The sequence below is a fragment of the Chelmon rostratus genome, chromosome 3 (assembly GCF_017976325.1).
Source record: "Chelmon rostratus isolate fCheRos1 chromosome 3, fCheRos1.pri, whole genome shotgun sequence".
In the NCBI taxonomy this organism is placed as follows: Eukaryota; Metazoa; Chordata; class Actinopteri; order Chaetodontiformes; family Chaetodontidae; genus Chelmon; species Chelmon rostratus.
Genome location: NC_055660.1, coordinates 7926599 through 7944412, shown reverse-complemented (window position 1 = coordinate 7944412; position 17814 = coordinate 7926599). Strand labels below are relative to the sequence as shown.

General features: G+C 42.1%; 1 protein-coding gene across 1 annotated transcript in view; it reads right to left on the bottom strand.

The window, feature by feature from the left end:
- Nucleotides 1-3081: 3081 nt before the first annotated feature.
- LOC121604710 overlaps nucleotides 3082-17814 on the bottom strand; it is a 32394-nt gene continuing 17661 nt past the window's right edge. Inside the window, exons 37-65 of the mRNA XM_041934287.1 lie at nucleotides 17624-17727; nucleotides 17114-17232; nucleotides 16838-16993; nucleotides 16446-16660; nucleotides 16193-16278; nucleotides 15828-15964; nucleotides 15590-15715; nucleotides 15317-15507; nucleotides 15132-15220; nucleotides 14911-15038; nucleotides 14688-14815; nucleotides 13771-13888; nucleotides 12689-12907; nucleotides 12412-12582; nucleotides 11284-11433; nucleotides 11126-11190; nucleotides 10858-10987; nucleotides 10580-10665; nucleotides 10366-10495; nucleotides 9145-9335; nucleotides 8948-9038; nucleotides 8731-8860; nucleotides 8466-8656; nucleotides 7062-7223; nucleotides 6843-6979; nucleotides 6579-6721; nucleotides 6012-6106; nucleotides 5440-5656; nucleotides 3082-4560 (exon numbers count right to left, since the gene is read on the bottom strand). Coding sequence (XP_041790221.1) covers nucleotides 4469-4560; nucleotides 5440-5656; nucleotides 6012-6106; nucleotides 6579-6721; nucleotides 6843-6979; nucleotides 7062-7223; nucleotides 8466-8656; nucleotides 8731-8860; nucleotides 8948-9038; nucleotides 9145-9335; nucleotides 10366-10495; nucleotides 10580-10665; nucleotides 10858-10987; nucleotides 11126-11190; nucleotides 11284-11433; nucleotides 12412-12582; nucleotides 12689-12907; nucleotides 13771-13888; nucleotides 14688-14815; nucleotides 14911-15038; nucleotides 15132-15220; nucleotides 15317-15507; nucleotides 15590-15715; nucleotides 15828-15964; nucleotides 16193-16278; nucleotides 16446-16660; nucleotides 16838-16993; nucleotides 17114-17232; nucleotides 17624-17727 — 3997 coding nt within the window. The 3' untranslated portion in view covers nucleotides 3082-4468. The remainder of the gene's footprint in view (nucleotides 4561-5439; nucleotides 5657-6011; nucleotides 6107-6578; nucleotides 6722-6842; nucleotides 6980-7061; nucleotides 7224-8465; nucleotides 8657-8730; nucleotides 8861-8947; nucleotides 9039-9144; nucleotides 9336-10365; nucleotides 10496-10579; nucleotides 10666-10857; nucleotides 10988-11125; nucleotides 11191-11283; nucleotides 11434-12411; nucleotides 12583-12688; nucleotides 12908-13770; nucleotides 13889-14687; nucleotides 14816-14910; nucleotides 15039-15131; nucleotides 15221-15316; nucleotides 15508-15589; nucleotides 15716-15827; nucleotides 15965-16192; nucleotides 16279-16445; nucleotides 16661-16837; nucleotides 16994-17113; nucleotides 17233-17623; nucleotides 17728-17814) is intronic.

Below are 17814 nucleotides of genomic sequence, written 5' to 3'. Positions count from 1 at the left end.
TGCCTCCTGGACGCCTTCCTGGGAGGGTGTTCCGGGCATGCCCCACCGGGAAGAGGCCCTGGGGAAGACCCAGGACACGCTGGAGGGACTATGTCACTCGGTTGGCCTGGGAACGCCTCGGGGTCCTCCCGGAAGAGCTGGAGGACGTGTCTGGGGAGAGGGAAGTCTGGGCATCCCTGCTTAGACTGCTGCCCCCGCGGCCCGGCCCCGGATAAGCGGAAGACAATGGATGGATGGATGGATGGATGGTCCAAAAAAGAGAAAATATCTAGTGAGCGGCAGTTCTGTGGGCGAAAATGCCTTGTTGATGCCAGAGGTCAGAAGAGAATGGCCAGACTGGTTCGAGCTGATAGAAAGGCAACAGTAACTCAAATAACCACTCGTTACAACCGAGGTATGCAGAAGAGCATCTCTGAACGCACAACACGTCGAACCTTGAGGCAAATGGACTACAGCGGCAGAAGACCACACTGCGTGCCACTCCTGTCAGCTAAGAACAGGAAACTGAGGCTACAATTCGCACAGGCTCACTAAAATTGGACAATAGAAGATTGGAAAAACATTGGCTGGTCTGATGAGTCTCGATTTCTGCTGCGACATTCAGATGGTAGGTTTCAACGGTTTAGGCTGCTGGTGGTGGTGTAATGGTGTGGGGGATATTTTCTTGGCACACTTTGGGCCCCTTCGTACCAATTGAGCACAATTTCAATGCCACAGCCTACCTGAGTATTGTTGCTGACCATGTCCATCCCTTTATGACCACAGTGTACCCATCTTCTGATGGCTACTTCCAGCAGGATAACGCATCATGTCATAAAGCTCGAATCATCTCAGATTGGTTTCTTGAACATGACAATGAGTTCACTGTACTCAAATGGCCTCCACAGTCACCAGATATCAATCCAATAGAGCACCTTTGGGATGTGGTGGAACAGGAGCTTCACATCATGGATGTGCAAATCTGCATCAACTGCATGATGGTATCATGTCAATATAGGCCAAACTCTCTGAGGAATATTTCCAGTACCTTGTTGAATCTATGCCACAAAGGATTAAGGCAGAGTTGAAGGCAAAAGGGGGTCCAACCCGGTACTAGCAAGGTGTACCTAATAAAGTGGCCAGTGAGTGTATAGTGGAGTGTCAGTATATATTAGCATAAAATGGTGGAAAATTGTCATCCTTATCCTTTAATGTGGAGTTTTCATAACAGAAAGTACTTTTCTGATATGTTTGCATTAGGTGTTCTTCAGCAAAGCACATAGTGTGTACCTTTGATTCATTGCAAACATGCATGCGTGCATTCACTGCCTTCTAAAATCTATGCAAAGCTGACTTTAAAAAGAATTTCAAATCTGCATTGTTTATCTATGTTTGCTAACTAGCCGTCTTCATTTTCCCTGCTTTTTGCTCAATGCTGCTTTTCTTGGCATATTACCAATCAATCAAACCATTGGCAGGAATGTGTATTGACTCATTCACATCCTCGTGCACCCGCACAACATATTGCACCATCGTGCTACCCATGGTCAAACTCCACAGGGTACCTTTTAGGATATGCAGACTGATAATGGATTGCTGACCGTCACCATGAACCGTACTGCAATGTTCAGCAAAGGGTTAAAAGCCAGATCTAATTCAGAGCAGCAGGAGCATGTGCTGTTAATTTCAGTCTGAATGGATCGTTATTTGTCTTTAGTTAGTTTCATGCACTGCAAGTCTCTCAGAGATGTTTTATATGTTTTCCAACATAGCAGATTTTTACATATTTTCTGCAGTTCTTAGAAGCTAAAAACTACATACACTGTTTGCCTTTACACCTTAGTCCTTAAGTTATATTTAAAAAATGTGATTCTTATGGGGTGAGCTATTAAAATCATATGACTAAATCAAATCACATTTGGCCATGGCCCACAACGAAGTGGTTAAGAACAGTTAAAATCAACAAATGTGCACCCAAATTATAACTATGATAAATCCATACCATGTTAAAAGTCTGTTGCATTGAGGAGACAATCCATCTGAGAGAGGCTGGGTCAGTGAAGTTCACACAGGAAATTCTAGCAATCTTATGACTCCTGGGGAAGTAAAGGAGGTTGGCAGGGAAGGTGTAGCCCACACAGAAACAGTCCTCTCTGCAGCCAAGCACTCTTTCAAACTGTAAGTACTCTGCCTTATCTGAAAAAGTTACTGTTCATTTGTTAAGCTGATTTTGTTAGTAGTTATAGGATTTTTGTTGATATTAGATAGTTGTCCTTGTTATGTTGTGTGATATTGTGATATTGAATCCCAGTCCACTTCATGTCTCAGTGCTCCTGACAAATGCATGTTTAGGCAAGGCTTACATATGTGTGTCAGCTGTTGAATAAATTCTGAGGGTCATAAATGCATCGTCCTGCACACAAACAAAACTACCTTGACTTAAACAAATATATTCCACATATAGAATTTTTGCAAGATAGTTTCTTATGTTATTATGTTAAAATGGAGGCAGTCGATTGTCAGGTTAAATGAGAAGATGCATTTGTAATCACTGTATTGTTTATTTACGACTAGTCATGTACTGTGGATTTGTCTCTCATATGTGCATGTTGCAGCCTGTATTCACCAACATATTTACCATGAAATGTTTACAGGAACGATGGCAAATGCACAAGTGTCCGTTGGTGAGTCTAAACTCTTAAGCTTAGGGGGTTCCTCATAATAACATAGCTGTAATTTATTGTAACTTTATTTAAATTGTCATCCTGTATGCCACTCTGTCCTCCTGTTTTGGTCTTATCCTCTTCTTTGTCTAGTGCCAGTCAGTCAGCTGGGAGACAATCCAGTTCAGATTGCTTGTCCCAAGTGCCATCAGACAGTACTCTCCAAGGTTGAGTACTCCTCTGGTTTGCTCACCTACCTTTTCTGTGGAGGACTCTTCCTCTGTGGGTAAGAAGCACTAAAGTGTCGTTGGCTTCATTATAATATTCACAAAGACTAAAAGTCTACAGGTGGAGGTCTGATTGTGGTCTGAAATTAACCAGGCATAATTAATTACACAGCCCAGTGGCTGATGTATGTGACCACAAGAGACTTGTGAAATGCATGAAAATACAACCCATCCTTTATTTTGAAAGATAACTAAATACATATACAATATACTTTATGAATAGGGATCATGACACTAGCTGCTGTCCTCTCAGCTTTGTTTTAGGTTGCTGTCTCATCCCATTCTGTGTGGACCGGCTGAGAGATGCAAAGCACACCTGTCCCACCTGCAAGACTGTACTCGGTGTCTACAAACGCTTATAACTGATATTAGTGCGGCAATGATTGGTCGATTTATTGATTAGTCGAATGACAGAAACTTAATGCTAAAGTTAACTGTTTTTCTAACAAAGCAGCCAAACATTTGCTGGTTTCATGCTTCTTACATGTGCTTTTCTATTTCATACATGATAGTGAACAAATAAGCTTTGCATTTTTGGACTGATTGTCAGACAAAACGTGACATTTGGAGACGTCACCTTGGAATCTGTGAAATTACACAGGCCATTTTTTACTATATTCTGACTTTTTATAGACAAAATGTTTGATTAATCAAGAAAATGTACAGATAATGAAAATAATTAGGGAGTATTAAAACTGATGTGGTGTCCTTCTTAGGGTTAAACTTGCAACACATCCATCAGTACACCACACTACACACAGCATTTTTCTCCTGAGTGAACCACTGTTGAATTCAGAAAATGTAATTATACTGAATCCGACAGTAACAAAGGCTGGCTCTCACACTGTTATATGGCTACACATGCCTCTTATTCAGCTGTTGGTTGCCGCCTTAACAGTTTTACCAAGTAAGACTAGAGAAACAGAGGGAGGTCACTTACTTACAGCTCAAACTTACTCACATATTCATGTGTTACTGAAACGATGTAACCCTCTGTCCAACCCTTAAATATTAATAAACTGTGACCAAGTCATGTAGTCTGATTATTGTGCAAATACACACAACGTGCATTGAATATTAATTTCATACGGCTCCAGGTGTGGCGAGTTTCAAGGTAATCCTGCCTTAAGTAAGTGCAATTTCAAAAATGGATACATAGGAATAGATCAACACAAAAGCAGCAAGAAATTATCACCTTCATTTTCCGCTTTCATTTTTACAATTAAAACCACTTAACCACCAGAACAAAACAAAGTAAATATAATGTACGAGCATACAAGTTGTATGTGAAAAGGTCTCAGAGTGCACATGCTCGCAACTGAGGGACCAATGAATCAAGAATGTATTATTCACATCTACTATATTGTTATTAAAGATGACATGTTCTTCATAGTAAGCAAAACAGTTAGTTATGTTGCAAATGCAATTATATGTCACATGTGGTTTGAGGTAACTCTGCCTGTTTGCATCATCTATTTAAATAAGAGGATTATTAGGGAATATATGTTTATCAGTTACAGTCATCAGTCATGTGTTGAATCATACAAGAATGTGCTGAGAAGTGATGAGGAGCACGAGGAAAACAACGAAGGTGAAGCCAGCGTCTGCTCGGATGCGACCACCGTTGTTACCTAAAACAGACACAAACACAAACTCAATTTAGAGGTTGGTAACCCCGTTTATTCTTCACTACATTGAGGGTTATGTATCTGATTTCCAGTTTTTAACATGAACGGTAGGTCTTTGATTTGAGACACATGCAAAAAAAAGGATGCTACTTGTTTGACCGGCTAAAACGACGTCGCTAACAGATTTTATCAGGTGCAGCTAGCAAGCTAATTGCAACAATGTTAGCTCCATGAGTCCTTTGAAAACACTCTCCTGCTCACTTTTTGATGTTTTAAGCTATCTAGTTTTAAAACTTTAAATATTCACCTGATGGGTACATATACAAACTCAGCATCCTAACCAGCGGATAATTCATGTAGAAGATGGTGATAAAGTGACAAGGCTGTTCTTATTGTATTACAATGTACAGCTAGCTAGTCCTTGCATTGCAAGTATTAAAGGCTTTTTGGGTGAGAACTAACGATATGACCCTGTCTCTCCTGTCAGATAACAAGTTTGGTTGTGGTTGCTAAAGTTTAAGCGTCCCAACATGTACTAAAGAGCATGACAGAGGCGCTAACATTAGCCTGCGCTGTAGTGGTAGCATCAAGAACTAGCTTCCACACAGTAGGTTTGCTATCATGAGGGGTTGGGGTTTTTTTTTTTATGAAATGCTCCTTGGCCTTCTAAGTAATGCCGGGTTAACACGATAAGCTAGTTAGCTGTAAATGCTAATGTTTGCAGCATATTTTAGAGCAGGGGAACGTGCCATTTGATTTGTTCCTTAACGAGACCACCAGATTAAATAGTTTAAAAAGTCTGTGTTTGTGAGAGGGGTTAAGCTAGCAGTAAATTGTTTCCTGACTATTGTTTTTAGATCATGCAACTTTGTCAGTACTCACCTGTGGTTGATCCTGTAGCTGATGAGGAGCTGGCGGTGGAAGCAGGCAAGCTGGTGGTCGGGTCAGCCCTGCCTCCCGTAAGCTCCAGTCCAAGCGTGTCGAGCTGAGATTGGGGCTGCATGCTGATCCAGCTTCGTACCAGTGTTTGGTTTTCATAGGCCTTCAGGTTGGCCAGGTTGTTGCCAAGAAGACCTCGAACTTCATTAACGTTCAGGCCCTAGGGAGAGCAGAGAGGATAAACTGTGCTGTTTGTTTCTGTTTTGTTTAAAGGATAGGTTCACATTTTTAAAAGTCCCTTAAAGTTGTTTTTCACCCTGAAAAACATAAAAACTCATCACCACCAGCTGTGTTGGACACAGCCATGACTAAGCATTTAGATAGGACCATTCTGTCATAGCAACCAAAACCTGCAGAGACAGAGTGCCTTCCAAGTACTTCAGTTGTTTGTCCTTGTTGCCACCACCCTCTTAAAACTTCTCACAAACAATTGATGTACCTTACAGAGACTTCTGCCTCACAAGAAATATTTTAAAAGTCACAATTACAGTCTGCCAGACAAATACACCACTGACCAGTGCGACACTCTCATCCAGACTGGTGAAGGTCTCCAAGTCCATGTTGATATCGGAGGTGGACAAACTTTTGACGTAGGCTAAATCAGCACCGCCTGCAGACCAGGAAAGAAATGAAGTGTGAGTTCACTGGAAACTGTCTGTGTACAAAAGTTTTTCTGCATGCATAACCAATAACTACAATAAGGGCCTGCTGAGGTCCCTCGTGGCCACCAGAGGGCCCCCAAGAACACTTGAAATGTTTTAAATTCTTCTTTTTATTATTTATTCCTAGCTATTGGAGCAGCTATTCTTTTGTGTATGCCTTAACATTAAAACTCTGGCATGAACTTTATAAATTACAGGAATGTTCTGGCCACATTGTAGGTAAAATGTTGAATGGTTGTCATGTTGTCCTTGTGAATCGAAAAATAGTTATATACATTATAGTTAAACTTTATGTTTTGTTTGTCGTTTTATGTCATAGTTCTTGGCCTCAGGCAAAATAAGGAGGGCCCCGAAAGAAAATCCTGCCTTGGTCCCCTTGTTGTCTAGAAACAGGCCTGTGCATGCAGTCTGTTTGCCTACCGATATAAGATTTTGAGAGCTGGTAGGAGGAAGTGGAGACAGTTCCCGATCGCGTGGTTGTGGCAAACGCCTGCCTGGCGATGGTGAACAGCACTTTCTTTTTCTCTAAGGTGCAGTTGGACACGGTCAAGGCGTCTGCGTTTCTGCAGGACACACAAATAAACCCACTCAGCGTGAGGCGAGAAATCAAACGGCGCAGCAGCTGCTGGATAGCAAAGACATTCAGTTTGGACTGTAAAGACACACACAGCCCTGACTTCTTACTTGAGGCTTTGTTGGGAAATGCTCTGCAAAACGTTGGCCTCCAGGGAGCACAGGTTGGCTCCCCCGATGACGTTGAGCTCAGCGCTGCCCAGTTTGTTCCCATCCTTACTCAGATACTTAGAGATGACGGCCTTGGCCTGGATGAGAAGCAACGTGGATTCGTGAGAACATGCGTGCACACACGCACACATTCACAACACGCTTGGCTCGTTTGCTCACCAGCGTCGGGTCCCACGGCCCGTTAGACGAGTCCATCAGAGCCGAGAGCGTGTCGATCACAGTGATGCTCCACATGTTGATGTCAGCAGTGGTGGCCACACGGGACGCCGGGCCCAAGAGCTGAACCTGACTCTCTGGAATAATGGAGGTGGCGGCGTAAGCCTGCAAATATGTGAGGATCAACAAGAAGGTGTGACTCATGTGGCCAACATTTATGGTGCTGTGTTATGTAGGTATAAACCACTTTTACATGGGCAAACAGATCTGATCTGAGAATCTTAATGTCTTGAGTTTTATTAACAATCGTTCTCGTTCACAGAGGTGGAAGAAGTACTCAGATCTTGTACGCAAGTAAAAGTAGCAGTACCGCAGTGTAGAAATACTACTAAGTGAAAGTCATGCATTTAAATCTTTACACAGTATAAAAGTATTAGCATCATAATATACTTAATTTACCAAAAGTAAGAGTAGTCATTGTGCAGAATGGTATATTTAAGAATAATATATATTACATTATTGGATTTTAATTACTGACGCATTACTTTCTTTAATGTTGAAGGCAATTTAGTTACTTTATATAGTTTATCTGCTGAGTAACTTGAGAATTTCCCCTCAGGGATCAATGAAGATTTATTTTCATCTATTACTACTACTATTACACTCCCTAATTTATTTGCTGATTATATTTTGTATTATTAAACAGATTCTGCTAAGTAACAAGTAAGTAAAGTTGTCAAACAAATGCAGGGGAGTAAAAAAAATAGAAAATACAATGTGCCTCTGAATCATAGTGGAGTAGAAGAATAAAAGCAGCAGAACACGGGACTACACGTACTCGTAAAGTACAAGTACCTCAAAATTACACTTAAGTACAGTGCTTGATTAAATGTACTTAGTTACTTCCCACCAAATACTCTACAACAAACAAACAAACAGCAATATGTAGTAGCCTGACAAATTTACTACACAAATAAAATATTTGCAAACTTGATCACGTTTTCCCACTTTAAGAAATCATGTTGAGTTAAGACTTAAGGATAATGAACGACAACATGAATTTTGCTTTTTATCAAGTGTTTTCAAAGCTGACTTCGAGTCTGTTGTACTTTTACTCATGTAAAGTTTTGAATGCAGTTTTTTTACACTGTGGCACTGCTACTTTTATTTAAGCTAAAGATCTGAGGACCTCTTGCACCACCACTAATGTTAGACACATAATAACAAAGACAACTCTATTAACTAAAATGAACTTTGTCTCCTACAGTGATCAGGAAGACATGACTGGTCGTACTCTCTGTATTGATTTTCATAATTTCCTTTGCGTCACCTTCCTGTCAGACATATTTGTTCTTTTGCTGTATTAATTTATCGACTTGTCGTGCTCAGTTGGCTCCGGTCTCCTACCTCTCTCAGTTTGCTGAGAACAATGGCGAGGTATTCCTCCTGGTCCACCTTCGCAGTGATGGCGTCCAGGTTGTCTTTGACGGTGGTGGCACTGAGGCAGCAGTTGAACTGGGTTATGTCGTCATAGTCGAAGGGGAACGTCTCATCGCTGATGGTCACCTGGGTGATCTCTCCCACAGTGCACTCGTTAACTAAAAAGAAAAACAGCTGAAATCAGATTCTTCATGAAGAAGAAACGAGCAGCAGATAACGAAGGGAGACTCACCTGTAGATCGCTTTGACTTCTTTTTGATGGAGCTTCTTATTTCTTCCTTCAGCCTCCTCTGCTTCCGTTTGTCCACCTCGTTGCTACTCAAAACCTCCAGGAAGTACTTCAGGAAGCTCCGCTTCGTTTCCTGCTCGCAGGAAAAACAACAGTTCAAAAAGCAAACATGCATGCAGTCACCTGTTCTCCTGTAGCCATGTATTCACGTGTTACTCACTTTGTCAAAGTTATCATAGAAGGTTGAAGTCAAATACAGCGGCAACATCCCGAGGTCCATCAGAGTCTGTTCAGTCCACGTTGATGGAGCTCTGGTTATTGAAAAAGAAATTACTGGAATATCTGAAGGCTGAAGGCTGCGAAATAAATCTGCTGACACACGGGAACACAATAAAGAGGCTTACGAGTTTTACGTACCCGTACTGTGTTTTCCCGCTCAGCAGCAGAGCTTGAGCAGCGGCCGCTTGAGCGTCGGTGAGGTCCGGGCAGTTCTTGAGCTTTTCCAGGATGGACGGGTCAGAGTTCTTGATGTAAGACTCGTCCAGAGTGCAGATCATGTTTCCCAGCACTGATATATTATCTTTAGTCAAAGTCGTGTTTGTTATACCCTTAAAAATAAAACATGCAAGAACAGAAATTAATTACAGATCAGAATAACTGATAACTGATAACTGAATTTATTTCTAATAGTTCATGTGCTAATGGTCACAAGTTTTAATTGATCATATTAATGGAATAATTAATAATAATTAATAAAATTTAATCTAGAAAGATTATCCTTAAGAGTGGCCTTCTGAAGTGCATAATGAAGTGCATTTTCTTTGTATGTGCAACACTTGCAAATTTCTCTTTGGAGATGAATAAAGTATCTATCTATCTATCTATCTTTGCTTTTTATCAAAGTTATTAAGTGGTTCATTCTTTGCTGGTGTTCTTGGTGCAGCTCTTTTTTCTTGCTTAAAATCATCCAAACAATTTCCACTGACAGACAATAATCAAAAGTGAATCGTCCTCCTTGGAGATTTAATTTAAACCGTTATTTAGTCTTGGAGTAACCTTGATCCAGATCTATTTGCTATGTCTCGTTGTGACTGTTGATGTGTTTTGTTAACAGGTGTCATGTTTTGTCTTGCACTTCCTGTTTTATTGTGAAACCGAACTCTCCTCTCGTTTCAGACCATTGACTTCCTGGTGTCCCTTCCCGCCTGTCTGATTGTCTGCCCCGCCCTGATTGTTTCCACCTGTTCCTTGTTACCTTGTGTATATATAGTCCGCGTCTCCCTTTGTCCTGTGCCAGATTGTCATGTGAACCTTGTGAATTGTGTGTATGCTGTCTTGTGACCTTGCCTTGCCTTGATAGTTCTTGATTACCATTGTTTTTGTATTGAATGATATCCTTTGTGTCTTTTGTTTGCATTTTGATGACCAAGCGCTTTTTTGTTGCCCTTGTTATTGTCTTAAAAGATTTTTGTTATTAAAACCAGCCATCAAGCCTTTTTCCATCCTTGGTATTTCTGAGTCTTGCATTTGAGTCCAAAACCCTCATACCTGAGCACTTGATACTATTTGATAATTCAATATAAAACTTGGGAAACTGGCCACTTTAGATGTGTGTATTGCTGTTGTTCAGGGACTCACCAGGCAGCTCCTGGCATTAGCAAACAGAGTGGTCAGTTTGTAGCTGAGGGCGGAGGAGACAACGGAGAAATCTGCATCCGCCAGCTGTTCAAAGTAGGACCTGCAGCTGCTCTGTGGCACCAGGGAGTAACTGTAGAGAGATGGAGAGACAGAGGCTGACACGAACTCTTCTGACAGCAAAGAGTTCTTTCGTAAAGAATTCTAAACAACTCACTCATAGTACAGCAGCACATCAGGAGGATAGAGGTCGAAGCTGGTGACGTCTGAGTCTCCTTTAATGTTGTTATACATACAGGTCAACTGTCAGTCAGACATAGGACAAAAGATGCTGAGGTTAAAACGTAAATTTTAATTGTCTATGCAGAATAATCAGTTTTTCATGTTTCAGCTGCATTCCTGCAACTTTGTTAAGAAATGTGGTGATGACCTGCTTCACACACACACACACACACACACACACACACACACACACACACTCTGCCACACTCTCACCTGAGTCTCCACCAGAGTGACCTTCTCCTTGCCGACTCTCCGACACGCTTTGATCAGCCTCTTGATCTGCACCTTTGACAAGGTGCTCACTCCGGTGCACGTGAACCCTTGCAGCACTGAGGATGACAAACTACACGTAGGCACACACACACACACACACATTCACAGACACACTTTGTGTTAAGCACATATTGAAACCCACCTGCAGGACATTTCCTGACTGGGCATTTTGTGTCAACTCTTTATTGAAAGCTTCTTCAAAACTCACTTATTTACACCTCCCAGAGCTGCAGTTGCACTTTCCACTGCTACGGCATTAAAGAACAACTCAACCTTAAAAAAAAGAACAAACAGGCTGAAATGACATGCTGTCTGGCAGGTGTGTTCTGCATGTGTGTGTGTGTGTGTGTCAGCGTTGCTTCCTACCTGCTGCCGTTTCCATTTCTTCTTGTTGATCGTGCCGGCGAGGCTGTCGATGTTGGAGAAGGCCAGCAGCAGAGCACGAGGGATCTCAGCGGCTAATTCATCTGGAACGTTCTGTACGATCATCTCACTGTTGCTGTTCACTGATACGATCTGGAGGGGCACGCGGGAGGTGAAGTTAAATGTGTGTTTTGCTGCAAACCTGATTCTCAGCAAAGCGTTAAGTAACTCTTAAACTGATGCACCGTCACACAAAGTAGTCCACGTCGTGACTAAAACTGTGTGTGGACTACTGCAGTTTGCAAAAGGTCAAACAAACACTTTGACCTTGAACGTAGCGTAATAGTTGGTGCGAGCATCTGTAGTCTTTTAGCTTTTCGCAAAAAACAAGGGACAGATTTCCAAGCATGGAAGAAAAAACAAAAAGCTAAACACTCTTGGACGTGATGGTTTAAAGGAAACAACAGACAAACCGCAAACAGGCAAATTACATCCTAAATTAACAGGGTTTACAATCTCAGAATGCACCACTCGTAAGACTTTGTGTCAAATGAGCTGCAACAAAACACGTATTAAATATGGTGCAGGTTTAGGTACTTAACTCACTGTTTGCTTCGTGATATAAAGTGATGTCTGTCTGAAGTCATATGTGTGACTTAAAAAGGTAATTTATCTACATCTGGCCTTCCACACATTAATTTAATCTTATTCTTATTTGAATATATAGTTTTCTAATATGTATGAATATATGGTGAAGGTGAACATGATTTTCCACAACTTGGACAACAAAGTTCCTAACTCACAAACTTCACAGTGTATTTTCATTTCTTAATTTTTTTTCATATTTTTCTTAAGTAATTTTGTGACTTTTCGCTAGAAATTGATCGTAATTCTGCAAGATTTTTTCATTGTCTTATTCTGGGATTACAGAGGGCTGGGGTGAGGTGATTAAGATCTTAATCCTTGCACAACAAATGTAGGACATGGTACCGCAGAATAAAGCATTAATAGGTGCTTTATAATGACAATAAAGAGTCAATAAGCTACTTATACGCATGCTAATACACAACTAATTAGTAGTGACTATGCAAACGTAATAGAAAGTGTTGCACTGGAATGAAGTTGTCATACCTGAGAAACAATGGTCTGCTGGACGACCAGTGGAGCCGACATCAAGTGTGTTAGAAACGAAGGATTTTTAGATGCAACAAGCAGCTGGGAGCCATTGATGTTGCTGAATGTCCTCGCAGGTATTCCCACAACAAGAGAGCCCAGCATGAACAACGACGACGTGTTGTTGATCTGGTGGGATGGAAAAGGATGGAAGCAGCACACGGATGAGAACTGCTCACAGGCGTAATATCAAATCTGAGTTCAGATAACGGACAGACCGACAGTCGGCGGCTACCTGCAACATCCCTGAGGACATCAGAGACAGGATGATGGCCTTGGCTTGACCTTCTCTCCAGCCCATCACACTGCTCAGAGTGCTGAGGGCAGCAAGCAGGTCCTGAGGCTTTATCATCATGATCTGACCAGTGGACATGCCGGTGCTTTCGTTGCCGAGGGCAGCAATGGCTGTGGCATCAATGTTGTCTCCAAGGTTACCCGCCAAAGCTGCAGAAACCTACGAACGAGAAAGTCCAAACTTTGTCAGTGGCAGTTACATTTCTTCATAAAATAGAGCAGTGGTTGTATATAGAGTAAGAAATCTTGTTCTTGACACAGTTCCCAACAAATTATCTATTTTGTACCCCTACTGTTCAATGACTACCAGGATATGTTCCTAGTGCCACGAGAACATGATCCCTCACCAGGTTCCCACCAGTGATCGCTGACAGCTAAAAAAATTTGTAACACTGTGTAAAACATAAATAAAACAGAATGTGATCATTTGCTAATCTTTTTTGTATATACTCAATTGAAAACAAATACAATATATTTAATGTTTGTCCTCATCAGCTTCACTGATTTTTGCAAATATCTGCTTATTCTGAATTTGATGCAGCAAACAAGTTGGGACAGGAGCAACAAAAGACTGGGAAAGCTGTGGAGCACTCCAAAAAAAACTGTTAATCCCTGTTAAACACCAGGTAAACAGGTTGATTGGCAACAGGTGATAGTATCATGATTAGGTATGAAAGGAGCATCCTGGAAAGGCTCAATGGTTCACAAGCAAGGATGGAACGAGGTCCAACACTTTGTGAAACACATGACTGTGTAAAGGAGATTAATACATGGGCTCAGGACACTTTGTAAAACTGTTGTCTGTAAAAAGTTCATTTGGAAATGATTGCATTCAGTTTTTCTTCTTTTATTTTGGAATCAGGGTTGTCTGACGGAGCGCCTGGCTAAGCCAAAAACACATCTGTCCTGTATTTCAGTTACGGTTCTCCGCTATTGTCTTTCAAGATTTTCCGTCAGATTGCCATCTGTTTGTAAAAAACATGCCTCAACAGAAATGTACGTGTGTTTTTGTTTGTTTTTTACCTGTGGGTCCAGGGCTGCACAGAGAGTGGTCAGGTTATACAGAACTATCATACTTTCTTCTGCAGTCAGTTGGCTGAATGCTGGACCAGGAGCGACACACCGACACAACAGAGGAAGACTGCAGACAGACAGAGAGAATAATCTGTTATATACACTGAGCATACCATAGTTCACACAGTGCTGGGACAAGAATTTAGATTCTTTACTTCAGTAAAAGTACTAATACAACACTGTGAAAATGCTCCATTACAAGAAAAAGTTCAAAACCATTCAAAACCTTAAATATTAAAAGTAAAAACACTTTTTGTGCAGTAAAATGTTCCCTGTCAGTGTTTTATTCTTATATGTGATGTCTGTGGAATAATATTACTGCTGCATTAATGTGTATGTTGCATTTTCCTGCTGTAGATGTTTAAGATTGAGCTAATTTGAACGACTTTATATACTGTTGGCTGGTTTAATCTACAGCAATGCATCATATTCTGTAAGATCATCATATGTGTTTCTTATTTGCACCCCTGTTTGCTGTTTGCAAAGTCTTATCTAATCTAATCTAATGTTTGTAGTGTTGCTGCCCTGTGAGAACCACGTATCTCCAAAATGTCAACTTTTCATGAGCTCAGAAAAACAGCCTGTTTTCACCTTTGTGGCAATTTCAATTCATCCAAACAGGGTTTCAAATAGCTTATTTTGCTTAATGAGTAGGAGAAAATTCTCAGTTCATAAAAAAACACTCCATCCTTCAGTTTATCAGAAAAATTCTAATTCAGAATCACCAAATGTGGAGATAAGTGGTTTTGACTGGACAGGGAGGGCATGAAAAAATGTACTCTCAAAAGAACCTAATGCTGTCTGACAAATAATAATGGAAAGTTCCTCAGATTTGTGGTGACATGTATTTATCAGTGTAGACTCACAGTAAGGGGTTGAAGTTGCTGTCCTGTAGATAAACGAGCTCAGTGTAGTAGTCGGTGAGGTTGAGAGGTAAGGCGGAGTGGTTGAGGAGGGCGATGTTCAAAGGGTTCACTGTGAACACCTTAATAACCTGTAAAGGAAAGGTGGTTGGCACGTCATCGGCCCGTCAACGATTTCAACCTCAGTGAGCAAAACTCGACACATTCACAGGATTAGGTTAATTACCTGTGCAGATCCAAACGCCTGAAGATCCTCCAGAGTCAGGAAAGGCATGAAAGGGCCGATGTACTCAGCGAACCAGGCTGTCGAGTTGAGCTCTGGATCACTGGGGTTGTAACACCTGGGCGCCGTCGCTAAAACGACAAATTACAAATACTTGCATGGAGGACTTTACTGTGGGAAGCCGGAGAAAGAAACAAGCAAGGTGTGTTACTCTGAGGACTGACCTGAGGTGAGGTACGCCCTGATGGTGTTGAACACATCTGGCCTCATGAAGTCTGCAGCAGTGTAGTTGTATTCTCCAAGAACTGAAACACTGAAAATGAAACCAAAACACACGATTTGAAAACACCCAAAAATGACCTGATGTAAAAAGAAGTGAGCTAACAGTGTTGAGTTAAACCACACATACAGCTTTTGGAAGGCCAGGCAGGAGGCGTTGTGTGTGCTACTGGGGCCGATCAGTTTCTTAGTGAGGAAGGCCAAGTAGCTGGGGAGGCGCTGGTCAAACCAAGCGTTGACGTCTGACCTGTTGGAGCTGCTGAGAGCCACAGGCCAGACGCAAGGCAGCGTGGGCCGCCGCACCTCCACCGGGAGCGACTCCTGGAGCAAATATACACAGTCATGTTATTACACCATCAACACCTGTTTGCATTTTTTGGTGTTTTATGCGTGTGGGACGTACAGTCTCCAGGAAAACTGGTGTCTGGACGTAGTTGTTGTAGATGGCACAGAGCTCTGCATCGTTGTCCACAACGTCAGGGCGACGGAGAAAATCCCCAAGATCTGACGGAGGCAGAGAGTTCACCAGCTAGAGGAACAGAAAACATAGGTCATCCTCTTCGTCCTCACGTCCATCAAGCACTAAAATAAACCTTCTGTAACTTTCATTTAACCCTCTCTTTTATTTTTTGGACGCGCACCTGATGCATCCTGTCGTGAGGCATTAGGGACAGGAAGGTGGTCAGGTTGGGGAACTGGAATCCCAAGAATGAGCGCTCCAAGAAAGCGTAGAAGCTGTGGTTGTAGTTGCTGCCGTAGCAGTGGAGAGGGATCGACCCTGGAACGAAGGAAGGTGAAAGAGTTCGGCTGTCAAACAAACTTTGACCTGCTGAGTTAGTTAAAGGTCTGGTTTCAAAGATGCTAAATCAGATTGGATTCCTGACTGGAAGAAACTTCCTGACTAATAACAACACCCAGTAGGATGTTGCTGGTGCTGATTGCCATGAAAAAAACCTTGCAATTACTAGTATAACATATTTAGCATTTTTAAGTGTGCTTTCTGTACCTTTGAGACTCTGAACGATGTGATTGTGGATTTCTTTCTGTGTGACTTCACTGAGCGAGGAGATTGTCGCATTCAGGTCTTCGACTCTGAAATAACAGATCAATACAAATAAGGAAATCAATAATTTCTGTCTCTGTTATATGGAAACTTTAGAGACAGAGGAACAAAAAAAAATCTTCCAAAACCAAAATATTTTCCAGGATTCTAGTAAATTGAGTCATTAGTTCTGGTTGTACTGGCTGTGTGCACTCACCCCTGCTGCTCGATACTGCAGTTTCTTCCTGCCAGTATGCTGAAGAATGGCGCAACATGGAGCGGTGACAGGTTGACCAGCAGGGGGCGCAGTCGGTTGTGGAGCCACAGCGACACGACTGAATCTCCCACCGAGTGATCGGAGAGGTTCGCACGATCGAACACAACTTGCAACATGGCTGACCTCACCACCGCGGGGAACATGTTCTGATGAGCCTGCAGGAAAAGAGAAAGGACACCTTAGAGAGACAGTTGTGTTGTGTGAGTGTAATCCGTGTGATCAGGTCAAAGCGGAACAATTCTCTCATGTCAAAACTTTAATGACAAAAATATTGTTTCCAGGCACCACTCAAGGTCAAGATATTACATGAGAACAACAGGGCACACACTCACCATGATAACAGGTGAGAAGAAATCAAAGAAAGCAGGGAGGGCTCGGCTGGGGACGTGTTTCATCACCATGGCAACCATGGCAGAAGAGGTGAGCTGGCCAGGCGTGGCTGACACCTCTGCTAGCTGCCTGACCGTCAGCTGTGTTAACGCTTCCATCTGCAAGTGCAAACAGACAAATAAACACACAACAACACAGATTAGACAAAAAGAACAAAAATCGCAAAAGAGGAAATCAGACAAAGATTAAAAGAGGAGAGGCAATGCAACAGGAAGTACCGCTGAGAAGTTTCGGTAGAGCATCCGCAGGTCCTGGATGGACACGAGGACAGAGAATCCTCCCAGGTTCCTCTGCAGCCATTCGCCACTGTTGTTAGTGTGTGAGCTGCAGCTGGGGTCTGCACCACAAAAACTCAACTTTACTCCACACTGTACTTTATATATGCATCATTTACAACAAACCCTGCTAACTGTCGCGTCTTTCTAATGCGCTGTGCTGGAGAATGATAGTTCTGTTCTGTTGAGGCACATCAGTATTGCTGTCATACATTGGTATGTATGACAGCAGTAGTAGCAGTATGAGTAACCATGTTGGAATAATGGGTGAGAACTAAAACCATGTAACAACAGGCCATCTTCCTTCTCTTTCCAGATGTGGCTGATGAAGTTGTTTTAAATTACCTACATGGTCTTTACATGGTGCCAATATCAGGCCAAATGTTACATCTTTTCGCACTTGTGTTAATTTGCTTTGTGATTTCCCATCTCGATGGAAATGTGAGAACTCACCTGCAGTGTTATTCCTGGTCAGGAAAACCTTAATGAAGTGTGTGTAGACAGACATCTGCCTGGACATTGTCATGTGTGGCTGGAGGCGACTCAGGATCTGCACGCTGAGTTCAGAAAAGAGATGAGGAGTCGTGAGGTTAGCGGCAATATCTTGACAGAACGGGAGGAAAGACGGTGGATTTGTAGCAGGA